This window comes from Tursiops truncatus, chromosome 1, assembly GCF_011762595.2.
Source record: "Tursiops truncatus isolate mTurTru1 chromosome 1, mTurTru1.mat.Y, whole genome shotgun sequence".
Taxonomy (NCBI): Eukaryota; Metazoa; Chordata; class Mammalia; order Artiodactyla; family Delphinidae; genus Tursiops; species Tursiops truncatus.
The window spans coordinates 1,448,961-1,464,037 of NC_047034.1; the positions used below are offsets into that span (position 1 = coordinate 1,448,961).

At 64.5% G+C, this 15,077-nt stretch overlaps 1 protein-coding gene and 1 long non-coding RNA gene across 7 annotated transcripts in view; one reads left to right on the top strand and one right to left on the bottom strand.

The window, feature by feature from the left end:
• The window catches only part of LOC141277804 (uncharacterized), a 15,231-nt gene extending 13,338 nt beyond the window's left edge, over positions 1-1,893 (bottom strand). Inside the window, exon 1 of one of the 3 annotated variants that reach the window (XR_012329660.1) lies at positions 758-1,893. This is a non-coding gene — a long non-coding RNA (uncharacterized lncRNA). Of the gene's footprint in view, positions 1-190 lie in introns of all 3 variants that reach the window. The other 2 variants (XR_012329659.1, XR_012329658.1) reach the window with 2 other exon arrangements.
• On the top strand, positions 1,880-15,063 carry LAD1 (ladinin 1). Of its 4 annotated transcripts, none has more exons than XM_033845913.2 (10): positions 1,880-2,012; positions 8,818-8,955; positions 10,066-10,870; positions 11,334-11,438; positions 12,213-12,256; positions 13,336-13,408; positions 13,496-13,633; positions 13,889-13,975; positions 14,213-14,284; positions 14,572-15,063. In XM_033845913.2, the coding sequence occupies exons 1-10, from the start codon at positions 1,975-1,977 to the stop codon at positions 14,575-14,577; spliced, it is 1,506 nt and encodes a 501-aa protein (XP_033701804.1). In that variant the 5' UTR covers positions 1,880-1,974; the 3' UTR covers positions 14,578-15,063. The 4 variants fall into 4 exon arrangements, with proteins under 4 accessions (XP_033701804.1, XP_033701854.1, XP_033701736.1 ...); XM_033845845.2 differs by lacking the exon at positions 1,880-2,012 and adding an exon at positions 3,513-3,915 and having other exon boundaries at positions 14,216-14,284; XM_033845759.2 differs by lacking the exon at positions 1,880-2,012 and adding an exon at positions 3,514-3,915.
• Positions 15,064-15,077: the final 14 nt, after the last annotated feature.

The following is a 15,077-nucleotide window of genomic DNA, read 5'->3' on the forward strand; positions in this document are numbered from 1 at the left end:
TGGGACTCTGAAGGCAGACATGGAGTCACGTGGCGGCAGGCCCAGGGTTGCCACCAGCAGCAGCAGGACGACAGATGCAAAGAAAGGTCCTGCCCTAGAGCCTCTGGAGGGAGCACGGCTCTGCTGACGGACTTCTACACAATGCCTGCCCTCAAGGAACTTTTGGGGCACTAACACGCACATAATTCACCTTTCCTTACTTCTGGAGTTGTCTACGCACCAATCTTCCGTGTCTTTGGGTTTTGTGTCCATAGACAGGGTGCTGGAGTTTGGGCTTTTAGAGACACCGCTGACTCTCTGCTGGTTTCATGAAGTGTCCCTGGAAAGGCCAGGCTTCAAATGACTGGGGTCGTTTGTCCTTCTCTGTTGAGATGTCACCACTGACAAACCATGGGAAGGACATTCTCTAGGTCCCCAGGGGTCAGCAGGCTCCCCAGGAAGTGCTGGGCCCCAAATCCCAGCATCCAGGGACCTGGGTTCTCACTAGCCCCTCTTCCTCTTTCCCTGGAAGAGCCAGTGGCCCAGGGCCTGCCTTGGCCTCTGCAGGGGTCTTGTCAGCTCTCCCGCTGCTCACCCCAGGATCACCAGCACGCAACCACGGACTCGTGTGATCCCCACAACCTGGGCAAAGTATCATTCTACGCACATGAGGAAACAGGAGATTTGCCCCACGTCACATGTTTCATACATGTCAGAGCCCAAAGCCCCATCTCCAGGCTCCCAGTCCAGCTCTCATTCCTTGAACCTCACTCCTCACCTCCTTTGGCCAAGAAGGAAGGCTCCCTGGAGGAGGGGGCATTTGGGGACGGAGATGCCTTAGCAGGCTAGCTGTGTGTGTGTGTCCCAGCTTCTGCTTAGCGGCTGGCTTGCCCTTTACTGGGAGATATCAGAGCTGGAGGGTATTGTAGAGACCACCAGCTCTGGATCAGTGCCACGGGGAGGCCAGGCTGGTCAGCGAGACCCAGCAGGGCAGACGCTGTCAGTTCCGCCTCCCTCTTCTCCTGCTGGTGCCTGGGGCTGCAACAGTTCTGATGCGTCGGGAAGATAAGACTCCACGACTTGGGGACTGACCATCCCTGGTCTCCCTGAGGCCGGCTCCCGGGCGGGCAGCGCGAGTGGCACCGGCAGCCGGATGCGCACTTAAAGGGAGCCAGGTGGTGCCTCACTTGCTCCAAAACTCCATTGCTAGTTCCCTGTCCACTGCTCCCTTCCGGGGAAAGCCGAGCTTCCCCCGCCTGGTTCCACACCCAGCCCCCTCCAGCCCAAAGTCCAGACCAGCCTGCGAGGAGACGCCTCCGACGTCTTGGCTTTTTCAGAGCCGGAGGCACTCCAGGGTGTGCAGAATGGAACCCAGGCTCTCCTTTCGGGAGGGGTGGGCTTTGCCCCGGGCGTGCCTGCAGTTTTGCGCGCGGCGCAGAGGAAGCGCGCCCCGCGCTCTCCCGGGGTCTCGGAGCGGCGGGTCGGAGCTCAGAGTCGGGAGGGCTCTCCAGACTTCAGACGCGCGCCGGCTCCCACCTACCCGCCCGCCTCCCGTCTGGGATTCTCGGGGCCGAGCCGGTTGGCGGGCGGAGAGCGGGTCCGTCCCCGGGCCCCGGCCCCGGGCCGCGGCACTTGTGGGCGGGAGCGGCCGGGCGGGCTGGTCGGACAGGTCCCGAGCAGGAAGTCCCCACCCCCGCCCCGCACCGCCCCGCGCGGCCCGGGCTCTCGTCCACCCGTCCGTCCGTCGGAGCATAGGTGCGGCGGCCCGTCCTGGGCGCGCGGCCGGGTGGCCGGGGCGGGGACCGGGGCGGCTCCTTCTGCGACGCGCCTACCCACAGGCCAATCCGGGGCAGCAGGCGGCGCGCGGCTGCGCGGGACGCAGGCCGGGGGGATAAGAGGCCAGGTGAGCCTACCTGCGCCGGCGGCGGGCGGGTTGCGCGCGGGGCGGCGCCGAGCGGACACGAAGCACGCGGCGGGCGCCCGGGCTCCGGCGACATGTCAGTCAGCAGGAAGAACTGGGCCAAGCTGTCCAGGTGAGCCCGGGGGCCTGGCCGCCCCTGGGGGCCACAGAGTCGGGGCCACACCTGGCAGCTCGCAGGTGTTCCGCCTGCCCCACCGCCTCTTTCCTCCCCTTGGGAGCTGAGACACAAGCAGGGTGCCTGGGGTGGGCTGTCGGCCCCTAGAGGCCGGTTCGGGGCACTGGGGAGGCGTTCTGGAGTTATGGCCCAGCCTCATTTCCCGAGAAGCCCCCCTGACGGCCCGCGTTTCTCTGTAGAGAGTTTGAGGGGCCCCGCCCGGGGAGGAGGAGGGGGAGCCGTGCCAGGAGCGGGGCAGCACCACCGGGGAGCGTTGGTGAACAGCACCGGGGCGGGGGGGGGGGGAGACAGATGCCCTCCCACTGATGAGGCTCGCGTTCCGAGTGTGGCATTTCGGGGTGGGGTCTGGGCTGGGTGACCTCACCACAGCTTCTGCCCCCCTCTGGCCTTCAGCCTTTATTTGTGAGCTTATCCTCCCCAGGGCCTGGGCACTGGGTGTCGTATCCCTGCCTGCGGGACATCTGTCAGGGTCAGAGAAGCCTGGGGGCGTGTCCAGAAGGCAGCCCCCCTCATGTGGTTGGTGACCCCTGAACCCCTTGGGGCCACCCTGCACCTCCCCCCAGAGGTGCTTCCATGAGCATCTTCACCTGCGACCCCCCCCCCCCGCACTGCCCCCTCAGGAGACAGGCCCACGTAGTAGATGGGAGCCCGGAAGGTTCTAGCGGGTAGAAGCCGACCGCTCTCAGGTGGGCATGTGGGTGGAGGCCCAGGCTGCCTTTACAGGCACGGAGCTGCCCCCCCAGGCCTTCCCCAGCAAGGCCTCTGGCCTCCCCACCCCCTTCCCAAGGGCTCCAGAGCTTCTCCAGGGCCGCGGGCCTCCCAGACCCTCAGACCTCACTGCTCTGAAGCACAGTTGCCCGGTCACCCCGCTGCAGAGGGGCCCGCGGGGTCTAGAGAGGGGAAGGATACGCCCCAAGCAAGGAGGAGCTCGGTGCCCTAGACAGGGGCCCGGCCGCCTCAGAGGCTGGACACACCCAGGGAGGGTCTGTACTGTGGGTGGAGCTGGGGGTCAAGGTCTCGGACTCTGCGTGTGGGTCACGGTGCCGGCGTTGACGTGGGAGCGTCTCTGCTTCCAGGCGGGGCCTGTCTGTTGGGGTGTGTAGTGTGGACACGTCTGGGTGGATGGTAAGTTCTGACGTTGCCTAGTTTGGGCCTTGGGAGTCCGAGTCCATTTGGATGTCCATTGAAGACCACAGCGCAGGGCATTGGGCTAAAAACACAAAGCACGGCTTCCCTGGTGGCGCAGTGGTTGAGAGTCCACCTGCCGATGCAGGGGACACGGGTTTGTGCCCCGGTCCGGGAGGATCCCACATGCCGCAGAGCGGCTGGGTCCGTGAGCCATGGCCACTGAGCCTGCGCATCCGGAGCCTGTGCTCCGCAACGGGAGAGGCCACAACGGTGAGAGGCCCGTGTACCGCAAAAAAAAAAAAAAAAAAAAAACCAAACACAAAGCAGACATGGCTGAGTCAGGAGCCCCCGGTCTGCTGGGATGTGTGTGACTTTGTGTCTGAGACATGCCCGGATGTGTGTCAGGGTGTGCGCCAGGTGGCAGTGGGGCGCTGGAACTTTTAAAGTGCGAGCAGGGTCTGGTCTTAGCTGGTCCCCTGCTCAGATGGCCCCAGTCTCCCGTGGCTGCAGGGGGTGCCGGGGCGGGGTTGAGGCGATCGCCAGGCAGCGGGAAGCCCCGGGGACCAGCCCTGGCCCCGCCCCCTGGCCCTCCCCAGCCCTGTGGGCAGACACAGCTGTGGCCAACGCTCGCCCCTGAGGCAGCTGGAGCCGAGGACCCTCCCGCCCTACTGCTCCCTGGCGAACAAGCCTCAGCTGGCAGGAGGGAAGGGCCGTGAGTCACTGTCAACGGAGGCTCCCGGGCCGTCCCGGGGTCGGGTTTGGGGGGGCGCTGAGGAGGGTGCGAGGAGCGTGGCCCCAGACGGGGCCCAGGTGGGCAGCTGAGGGCCAGCCTGCCACCTGTCCTTGGCGAGTAGAAATTCAGACGCTCTAGCCCTGGGGCGGGGCCGTGGTGAGCTGCCTGGCCGGGTGCCCTGGTCAGCAGCCTTGCCCTCTCCTCCCTGGGCTGGCCTGGTGAGGGTGAGGCTGGGCGGGCTCGTCGGCGGGGGCCCAGGGGTGGGTCTGGAGCAGCGGGGGGAGGGGGGCGGGATTAATCATCTCCCTGCCTGCGTCTTGAGCAGCCCTGCCACCTCCCGAGCTGCTCAGTTCTCCCTGACACCTCTCCCTAGACCAGCAGGGCTAGAAGTGACCTCATGGACCACCCGGCGTGGCCCCTCGTCACGTGGAAGGCCTGTCCCCCCTCAGAGGCTGCAGACTGGCCCAAGGTCATGCAGCTAATCACAACTGCGTCTCTCAGCCCGGTGCCAGGCCTGAGCTCCCTTTTCTCCTTCCAAGTTCCGCAAATCCTTGCTCTTTGAGCCCCAGGCTTCCACAGAATGCTCTGGGGCAGCCTTCACACCCTTCCCCTGCTTTAACCAGGGCAGCTGAGCCTCGGTCTGTCGTATAATGGGTTCCTATGTGCGATTCAATTGGGGAAAGAGGGTTCTCCTGGTAAAGCTGCCAGCACTTACACCCCTGCACTCAGCTGCTGCTGACCGCGAGGATGGAGCTCAGGAAGCGTGGCCCTTGGGAGGGAGCAGAGCCAGCTCTGGCCTGAGCAGCAGGGCAGAAGGTCTTCCAGAACTAGTTAAGGGAGAAGGAGGTCCCTTGCCCTAAGAATGGAGCCGGTGAGGTCCGGAGTAGGGCGGCTAGCAGACCTACCTGGAGGCAAAGAGAGGGATGTGTGTCCCCAGAGGAGGGCCAGGAGGTGGAGGAAAGGGCTGTTGAGAGGGAGCTGGTGGCGGGACGGCCGCCCAGGGCTGCGGCATCAGCTGGTGACAGTGGCTGGGACTCCCCGGGGTGCGGGACCTACACGGTCCACCCTGGCCTGGCCCTGGCGCCCGAGAGGGCGACGTGTTGGCGGCTGGGTTTCCCCAGCCCTGCTTCCCCAGGCTGCGCCACGAGCTCGGGCCTGTGCTGGGCTGGAGGGTCCCACACTTTCCGAGGCCGTCCCGGACCCCTTGCTCCCCCTGCCTCTTCAGCGGCTGGGCTCCCGAGAAGGTGGCAGGACATCCTTCCTGGCCTTTAGCCGTGTGCCTAAGAGGCTGGCCTATGTTGGAAGCTTCGTTCCTTCTTTTACTGGCTGGCCCGTCCTGGGAACGTTATTGACCCCCATGGCCTCAGAGTCCTCACCTGCAGAATGGGGGTGACCCGCCCGTCCCTCAGGGCTGCCGGGGGCCTCTTATCAGAGGTATCTGGGAGCCGCTGGGAGCAGCGCCCAGCGTTGTGTGAGCACATGTCAGAGCCCGCGCTCCTGCCCTTATTTATTGATCGGTTAGTCACCGTAGTCAACAGGTACTTGTGTGCTCCTGAGTGAAGCCCTTCGTTGCTGCTTGTTTGTTCCTGGGGCTCCCGTGGAGCCGCCCAGAAGCCTGGCCTTCACCCCTCCTGCCCTCTCCTCCCCATTTTCTCCTCTTTAGAGGAGGAGCTCTTTGCTTGGTGGAGACAGCGTTTCTCCTGGGGTGGGGGTGAGGGGTGACCACGTCCCCTGGGTGAGCGGCGGGGTCTTGGGGCAAAGCTGGGGGTCCCTCAAGGACGGGCCCCGAGACCCTCAGGGCGAGGACCCGCCTGGGCTGAGTCACTTCCCGAGACCAGGCTCTGACGGATCACACACCGCCTTGTCCCAGGTCCCACAAACAGGTGGCTCCCCTGAGGGCTGAGCGGCCTGTGCTCAGGCCCAAGGCATCCTGGGGGCTCCAGCCCAGGTGCGCCTGGCGGGGGAGGTGCCCCTGCTCGGTGGGCCGGCCTCCCTCGGGGCGGTGGGGTCCCTCAGCTTTGCAGGGCACGGCTGACCCCACACTGTGCACTCAGTTCAGTGGGTCCAGAGGAAAGCGAGCTGAAGTGGACCTTTCTCATCTGGACCCGGGCAGCGAGGAAGGGGTGGGGCATTGGGGCCTGGCCAGAAGGAACCATGGGTTCCCGTGGAGTGAGTGAGTGAGTGAGGGAGTGAGTGAATGAATGAATGATCACGGAGGCCCTGGGGAATCTGGTTTAAACCCCGTGGTCAAGGCCGTGGGTCCTAGATTGGAGCCCTGCCCCATCCCCACGCAGGTGGAGTACAGACCTGAGGAGCAGGAGGAGCTGAGGTTTTCACCAAGAGCTACCCTGACACCAGACTTGGGCGGTTCTGGAAGGTTGCCTGGGGCGATGGGCGGATTGCCGTTCGGGGGTGCCTAGGCTTTGCTCCCCCTTTGCGCTCTTGCTTATCGAGGCGGAGATCTGGCGGACCCCGCCCACCCAGGGAGGGGGAACGCCCTGGCCTCCGAGGTTGACACTTGCACTCGGTTCCACATTTGGTGGCGCCTGTGCGGTCCACGTGCCGTGGTGGATGCGCCCCGTCCGGTGGTCTTTTCTCTCCCTGCAGGGCAACTTCTTCACACTTTCTTTTCAAACCTTTCGTACCCTCTCCACTCTGCCTCACTTGCCCATCTTGAAAAAGAAAACATGACTTAAGATCTGTGTGTTTACTGTATGTAAATGACACCTCAATTAAGACAGCAATCTTGGCGTCCACGTCCTCCTCCAGGTACCGTCTCATCTTGGTGTCTTTTCTTCTCCTTAAACCTTCTCAGCAGAGTTGCCGGCCGTCACCAGCTCCTCTTTCTCGGGTCCCCTTCTCCCCTTACTTGTCCAGTCGGGTTCTTTCTAAGGGTCCGGAAGCTTCTGTGCTCAATACTGCCTCCTGGTGGTCTTGCCCTTCCAGCGGTGTGGACAGGGCTGGCTCCTCTCCAGCTCAGCTCCTCCCAGGTTTCCTCCCGCGGACATCTCGCCAAACCCCTTCCTCCCTAATGGTCCCCAGCCTTCTAAGAGCAGGTACCAGGAACTGCTCAGGCCAGAAAATCTAGTTTTCCTTGATTTTTCTCATTTCCTCGCCCCTCATCCCCATCCAGCCCATCAGCAAACCCAGTTGGCTCTGTCTTCAAAATGTGCCCCGAATCCATCACTTTTCCCATCTCACGGTCACCACCCCAGGTAACATCACCGTAGCTTGCGCCCTGGCAAGGCCCCCAACCCCCACCCCCAGCCCAGTCCCTTTCCTTTGCCTTCTGCAGTCCTGTCACCATACAGCAGCTGGAGAGGTTTAAAATAGTGGCCATAATAAGTCTTACCATGTCCCCCTTGGTGTGAAACTATCCAGTGTCTCCCCACACCCTGGAATAAACCCATGCTCTCCCCCGTCCCTTCTGCCCTGGCTCCCGGCCCCTGAGCACAGCCATCCGGCCGAGGCCTGTGCTGTGCTACCCCCTCACCCCGGAACGCTGCCACCAGACCCAGCCCCTCTGGTCCTTGGGGCCCTCTCCGCTCCAGGCGCCTTCTCTCGTCCTCCGTCTCTTCCTGACGTTTTGTTCACGGGCGGGCTCCTTGCTCCCTGTCTGACTCCCCCACCTGGCACGCGCCCCAAAGGGCAGAACCCCGTCGGGCTCCTTCCCGGTCCCCGGAACCTGCCTGCCTGTAGACAGTGCTCAAAACGTGTGAGTTCAGTGACGATCAGATCAGCAGATGTGATGCTGGACTTGGAATAAAAGATCAGGGCCGTCGTGTGGGTGCTCCTCTTGGGGAGGAAAACGGAGGCAAGGAAGGGACCTGCCTGCGGGCAGGAGGGCCAAGCAGAGGCCCTTCTGACCGGTGCCCCAGACATCACTGGGGGCCATCCCAGCCCTCACGGCCTAAGCTTCTCCTGCGGCTCTGGGTGAAGCACGGCCTCCCTGCCCTGCAAGCCCCCACCTCTGACCACCAGGCTTGCTCGTCCCTCCCCTCTGCCTGGGCCTCGGGTTTCTCCCGGCCCTGGCCTGTCCCCCTTCCTGAGATCCAGCCCACGTTCAGGCTCTGCTGGGGCCTCTGCTGACGCTGCGGCCCCAGTAACCCTTCCCTCCCTGCGCAGAGCTGGGGGGCTACTGGTGGACACACTTGTCTTTCTCAGTATTCGGCAGGTGTCTCCGAGGCAGGGGCCCTGCCCTGGTCTGTGAAGCCGCAGTTTCCGACGGGGCGCTGGCCCAGCACAATTCCTTTGGGATATTTGCTCTTTGGTTGGGATGGAGGGTGGGGATGGGTTGGGGGGAGGTAGGTGGATAAGGATGACGGGTGGGCAGGGCGGTGGAGGTGATGGGGGAGGGCTGTTTGCAGGGACAGGAGGTTGGGTGGCTGTGTGATTGACGGCGGGGGTGGCTGGCTGGTAAGCCCTGTGATGCAGGAACCAAAAGCAGGGTGTGGCCTCTGCCCCTGGCACCCGAGAGCTGGTTCTCGGGAGCCAAAGAGGCTGCCGGGGCTCCTGGGAGGTGAAGGGAGTGCTGCCGGGCCCTCCCCGGCTGTAACCGGTCTCAGTGGGGAGACTCCCCCTCTGGAGAGCCGAGAAGTCCCACGGGGAGCTGTGTAGCTGAGGTCGTTTCTCTGTGATTGTCCACTGAGGGATGTCATCTAAGTCCCCGGACCAGAGAGAGAGGGCAGCTTGTCAGGTTCACCCACCTCCTTCAGGCAGAGCTGCACCTGCCCTCCCACATCCCTGGGCGCCCCAGAGCAGGGGCCCCCATCCACCTCGGGGGTCCAGGGTGGAGTCCAGCCCAGCGCCCCCCTGGGGGTGTCGCTGCGCAGGCTGGGGTGGCGGGCCATGTGGGCTGCACTGACCCCTGTCCCCCACTAGCCTGGCCAGGCAGTGGACCCTGGAGGATGAAGAGGAACAGGAGAGGGAACGGCGGCGGCGACACCGGAGCCTGAGCTCCACCGCGGACGACCAGGTGGCCCAGCCGGCCCAGGACGGAGACGTGGCGGCCCCAGAGAGGTGCGGGGGTGGGGAGGCGGTGTCCCGGTCCCGGATGACGGGCGGGAACCAGGCTGGACTTCCGTGGGTCCTACCCTCACCAGGACAGCCAGTGAGACCAGTGTTCATGAGACGCGCAGCCTTTGCTGGACGTTTTGTGAGCGTAGCTCAGTCCTTCCAGGCTCCCGAGAGGGAGGGTCCTGACCCGTCTCACAGGTGGAGAAGCTGGTCAGAGAGCACACGGGTTGTCCACCTGGAGAGCGAGGGCCACGGGTGTCGTCCACATCTGTCGGGCCCTGGGGCCAACTCTCTGCGTTCAAGCCGGCTGCCTCCCTCTAACCCGGACCCTCCGTGGTCCGCCTCTGACCGCAGGAGCGCGGGGGCCGGTCTGGCCACCAGATCTGAGGGTCGAGAGGGGAAGGCAGAGAAGGGCCTTGTTCACCGGATGCTCCTGTCTGTCAGGATGGCGCCCGCTCCTGCCATGAGTCTCCTCTCGCCTCCGAACAAGCCCAGTCTGCAGGCTGGGAAACAGCCTCAGACAGTGAACTAACCTGCTAACCTGCTCCAAGTCGCACGGCGAGCAGATGGTGGGGACGGAAGAGGCTCCTTTGCTGGAGGCTGAGGGCCCTTGTTCCCCTGGGTCCCCCAGAGGAGGGACCACAAGGTGTGCATCCTGAGCTGCACGCAGTGGCTGACAGGGGCCGGGAGGCACGTCAGAGGCCTGGGTTCTACTCCCAGCTCCACCGCCCATTAGCTGTGTGACCTGTGCCAGCTCCCTGGCTGTCTCTGGTCCTGATCTAAGCCGCAAGGGGCGGGGCCTGGCACAGATGAGGTGTTTGTTGAGTGGGGCTGAGCATGGAATGGTCGCACCTTTCAGGGGTTTATGCATTTCTTTGAAAAGCATCATGTGCTTTGTTCAAAGGATACCTCAGAAGCCCGATGCGTAAAGCAGATAAAAGGGTTCCTGATTTAAGCGATGGTGGTTCCGGCGGGGCCCTCGGCCTTCCTTCCTCGCACCTCCCACGTGGCCCCAGAGGCATCTTCACTGGGTCGGAGGGCACCCCAGTGTCTCTCCCACCTCTGCCGGCCTCTGACTCTGTCTCCCGCCCCATCTCCCATCTTTCAACTCAGACTGCCGAGCGTGGAGGAAACGGAGGTCTCCCCCCAACCACCCCTAGACTCCAGCGGTGAGGACGTGTGGGCCGTCCTCAGGGCACGGCAGGAGCGGAGGCAGAGGCAGCGGGAGGCGGACGTCGCACAGGCCCCCGTCCGGGAGCAGCTGGACACAGAGGAGGAGGATGGCGCGGGCACTGGGCAGGCGGGGCAGCTGCCCCCAGCGCCCGAGAAGGAGATGGGGCTGCTGCTTCGCCGGAGACTGAGCCGGGAGCGGCAGAGCTCCTGGGTCCGGGAGGAGGAGAGCTTGGTGGGCAGGGAGCCGGGATGCAGCAGGAAGGGGGGCTCAGAGAAGCCCTCTGCCCCAGAGAAGACATTAGCGCCCGAAAAGAGCCTGGACTCCAAGGAAGTCTCCACCTCCGGGAAGACTGCCAGCCCTGAGAAAGTGTCTGTGTCCCAGAAGATTGCAGTGTTGGAGAAAAGAACCATCTCGGGAAAGACGTTGGTTCTGGAAGAAACAAGTGTCTTGGAGAAGCTGCCCTCCCCAGGGAAGACGTCGGACTCAGAAAAGAGACTGACGTCTGAGAAAGCAGCAGTCTTTGAGAAGACCCCGGCCCCTGAGATGCGGCGGGCCCCAGCGAGGGCGGCGGCCCCAGGGCAGCCCCGGGCCCAGGAGCGGCCAGCCTCTGCGCAGAGCCCGTCCACCCCCAAGGGGCAGGGGAGGGCCGGCCCCAAGCAGGAGCCCCCGCCGTCGGCGGGGCTGCGGGGGCAGGGGGCAGAGCGTCCGGCTGGGACTTGCCACCTCCCACCCATCACTCTCCAGGTTGGCGGTGCCCCTGCCCTCCCGCCCCCCGCCCTCCGCCCTCCGCCCTCCGCCCTCCCTTCTAGTCCTGTCCTCCCGCCTCTAGGCCAGCCTCGGCAGTTCCCTCTCCCTACCTGCTCCACCACGGTCAGGATAGCGGACCCGGGGGCAGGGGCATCAGCTGTGCACCGGGGAGCACCTGGTACCCCGTGCCGCATCCTCAGCCAGGGCCCAGACTGCAGGGCCTCGTGGACCCGTGGGAAGCCTCAGATCCTTCTAGAAGTCCCCCTGAAAGCCCTGCCTCGTGGCCTGGCCCCGGGACTGGGTCCGCCCTCCCCACAGCAGAGGGGCAGGAGGCACGGGACTGTCTTGCTACCTGCTTCCCCCTGCAGCTCCTAGGATGGGCCAGGCCAGTGGTGCCCCGTGGCAGCTCGGGATTGGGGTGCCCTGGCCTTCCGTGTGATACTCCCTCTTCTCCATCCAGTTGAAAATCCCCAGCAAGGAGGACGAGGCGGACACACCCTCGCCCACCCAGGCCACCTACAGCAGCTCCCTGAAGCGCTTCAGCCCCAGGACCATCTCCTTTCGGGTGAGGCCCGGGTCCCTTTGTCTCCCGTCCGCTGGAGGGCATGCCGAGGAAAGCAGCCCCCGTTACGGCCCAGGGCCCCGGGTTAGACACCAGGGACGTTGTAGCAGACACAGGGCTTTTGGGTGCCCGACGGTGGCCGAGAGCAGATGCGGTTGGATCAAGTGAAGCACCGGTTAATGGCTGGAGGCGGGTGTGGACGAGACCCAGCAGCCCCAGGTGGTGGGTACAGCTAGCCTGCAGGAGGGCGGCGCAGGCAGACTGCGGGGAGAGCCCCTCCTCCGGGAGGGCAGGTGGGGGGAGCCATGGGCTGTCCCGGTGCCTGCCGCCCTGCCTTGCCCCAGGAGTACAGATCACGTGGACCGGAGCTGGTCCTGTCGTTTTACGGCAGAATTTACTCCTGGTTTCTCTGTTGACTGAGTCACTCACTCACTTTTTGACGGTCCGCGCGCTGTGCCAGGCCCTGGGGAGAGGCGGGAGACCTGCTGCCTGCCGGTGCCTGTCCCTGCCCTGCCCTACGGGGCTCGGGGTGGTGGGGATGCAGGCAGGAAGCAGGTGGTTGCAGCTGCCCCAAGAAGACCTGGGGGCGTCAAGGAGGGGCTGCTGACCTGGCCTGGTGGGTGGGGCCGTGTCCCAGACCCTTTAATGGGGGTTGGACTGGGGGTTGAACGGAGGTGGGGGGGAGGCCCCAGGAGGGGGATGTGTTCTGACAGCTGAGCCCTCCCTTGAGGAGGCTGAGGCTGACCCCACTCGTGGGCACCTTCCTTCTCGTTTCAGATGAGCCCCCGGAGAGACCACTCAGAGGCAGCCTTAACCCGCAGGTCAGGGGCCCGGAAGCTCTGTCCTCTCCCATCTGCTCCGTCCTGCTTGTGCTGCAGGGTTAGCAGGAGGGACTGAGGCCCGAGATGTGGCGCAAGGGAAGGGATGGGGGGAGCTGCTTGGAGGAGGCGGGGCTTGGGCGGGGCTGTCCTGAGGCACAGGGGTGTGGAGGGAGACTGACCAGTGCAGGAACGGGATGAAGCCGCTTCAGCAGGCGGGGCGCCCGGGACTCTGCAAGCTTGACGAGCGCTTCCACCTCCCCCCTACCCCTGCCTCCGCCCACAGCGTCCATGCAAGCAGCTGGAGGACTGTGTGTTTTTCTAAACAACAACAACAACCACAAATGGGGTCTGAAGAGTAGCTGTGCTCATGCGTTGGGAGTTTCATGCTCATGCATTGCATCCGTCTGCCCCCAGACTATCTCTAGGGCAGCAGTGCTGGGCGAGGACTGGGAGTGGGGATGGGTGCTGGGGTACAAGGTGGATGAGACATGCTGCTGCCCTCGAGCAGCTCACATCAGACATGAAATGTGCAAGAGCCCCACAGCACGGAGGTGCCGGGACGGGCATGGGAACGGACGGCTGGAGCCCCTCATGGCTGCGGGAGCTCGGCCCTCAGAGAGCTGGGGACTCTGTCCCAGAGCGATTGGCATCTGAAAGGACTTGAACTAGAGGGAGATTTCCCAGCAGGAGGAAGCTTTGAATCGAGGGGACAGCATGAGGAAAGGCATGGAGTATGACCCACACGGTGTCCGGTTGGCCGGCTCCTCGGCGTGGTGTCAGGAGGGCAGGCGCCGCCGGGTCATGAGTCTTGTACGCTCGTCCGGTGGCCTGAGGACGGGTTGGGGTTGGTCGGGGGTGGGGCAACCTGGTGGCCGGTGTCCTGCTGAATGGACTGTCTCTAGGGAGGACAGGGGAGTCCCCGGAGTCTGTAGATCGTCACTTTGGCCGAGTCATCATGGTCTCGCTCGGCGACTGAGGCCACATGCCGAAGCGCTGGGGGTGTGGGCGCAGGCCTGGTCTCCCTTGGGGCGGGGGGGGGTCTCACCTGGCTCGTCTTGTCCTACCTTTCCGTCCCACAGCAGCAGCATGAAGATCCCAGCCAGCTCCTTCACACTGGGCCAGAAGCTGGAGAGATACCACACGGCTGTACAGGTGGGTGGGGCCGGGCGCCTGCCCTGCGTGGTGGGCGTGGTCAGCGCCCATCCTCAAGGGTCAACGGCTTGTGCTCTCTGCTTTCAGAGCTCGGAGTCAGTCAGGTCTCCGGGCCCCTCCCACGCCGAGTTCTTGGTGGCTCCCGTGGACGTCGCCAGCAAGCGCCGCCTCTTTGAGAAGGAGCTGGTGGGTCAGGGCCGGGGAGGAGCAGCCTCCAGCCGGAAGGTGAGTGGCTCAGGTGTCTGCAAATCCCGGCCCCTGGTCTGGGCAGTGCCACAGCTCTGCGTCTTCATGCGTCAGTTTGGGAGAACCTGCCGCTGACTTGAGTTCCCTGCCACTCGTGAGCCCCCGTCCCCCTGGCTGTGCGCACAGCCCCAGTGAGGGGGGGGCGGGCCCGGCGCCCTGGGCTGGATGGGTGTGGGCAAGGTACAGGCCCCTGGAGATTCCCACCCGACCCCGACACGGAAGCTGTCTTTTCAGGAGAACTTGCGGCTCTCGGGGGTTGTGACATCGAGGCTCAACCTGTGGATCAGCAAGACTCAGGAGTCAGGAGATGGGGACCCGCAGGTACCTCCTGAGGCCTCACCACGGGCCCTTTCATGGCAGAATGACCTGCCAGAGGGGGGGCAGCCCCAAAAGTAGTGGACGTATTCTGGGCGTGGGAACGGGGTTGGATAAGCCTACGGGCTGGAAGGCAGAGAGGAGGAGGAGGGTCTGGGGTCCTCCCTCGGGAGGGGGAGGGGTCTGGGGACCCCTGTGCCGTAAGCCTGAGCCTCTGGTCTCCACCCTGATGCCTGCAACGAGGAGGAGCAGAAAGAGTCGGCAGCTGCCAGGAGGATCCAGTGGAGGAAGAAAGTGGACTCCCTGGATGCCAAGGTGAGGGCAGGGGTGGCCGCCCTGCGGAGACGCCACATGCCCAGCGCCACTCACACCGACTGGCCTGTGTTTGCACAGCCCCGTTCTCAGGCTGGGTTGTCCCAACCTGGGGAACGCTGGCTGCACCCTCCGCTGGCTTCGCTTCCCCACAGCTGTGCAAGCCCCTACCCCCCTCAACCAGCAGATCTGGGGCCTCTGGCCCAGTGTGGGCGCGGGGCTTGGGGAAAGGGGTCCTTCCTGTCCAGCCCTAGGAACCCGTCTTGTGCTAATAGCCCTTTGCCCTGTAGGTGTGAGAAGCCTTGTCTCATCACCCCGCTCCCTTTCTGCCTTGGACCTGGGACCAGGAACGTCGGGGGCACTCCGCCAGCTCCTTCTCTGCCCAGCCTCTGGGGCAGGTGTGCCTGGCCCCTTGTCCTGCTGTGGGCACAGCGGATCCTGGGCCCCAGCGCCGGCCTAGGCACAGCACGACTCTCGTCCGCACCTCAGGCCTCGGCGTCCTGTCCAGAGATGGCTTTTCCTGCTGGCCCTTTCCGGGGACAGGGGCACCGTCCTGCAAGAAGTCCCGGGTCCCTGCCTGGTCCGAGCCCAGCAGGTGTCTCCGTGTACCTCTCAGAGGCTGGTCCATCCACTTCGGCCAGGCTGGAAGCATCGCACTGTCTTCCTGGGCCCCGTCCCCTGCTTTGTTCTCCCTCACATCCCCACCTGGTGCTCTGGCCAAGCCATCGTGTGCTCCCCTCCCGCTGTTCTCAGGAAAGAGGTGATAAACTCATTCACTCTCAGGTGTGAGTGACTG

Coding starts and splice junctions, on each gene's coding strand:
- LAD1 (XM_033845759.2), top strand. CDS start 3,590: ATGCCCGGATGTGTGTCAGGGTGTGCGCCAGGTGGCAGTGGGGCGCTG. Junction 12,257..13,335: donor GAGGCAGCCTTAACCCGCAG/GTCAGGGGCCCG, acceptor TCCGTCCCACAG/CAGCAGCATGAAGATCCCAG. Junction 13,634..13,888: donor GAGCAGCCTCCAGCCGGAAG/GTGAGTGGCTCA, acceptor CTGTCTTTTCAG/GAGAACTTGCGGCTCTCGGG.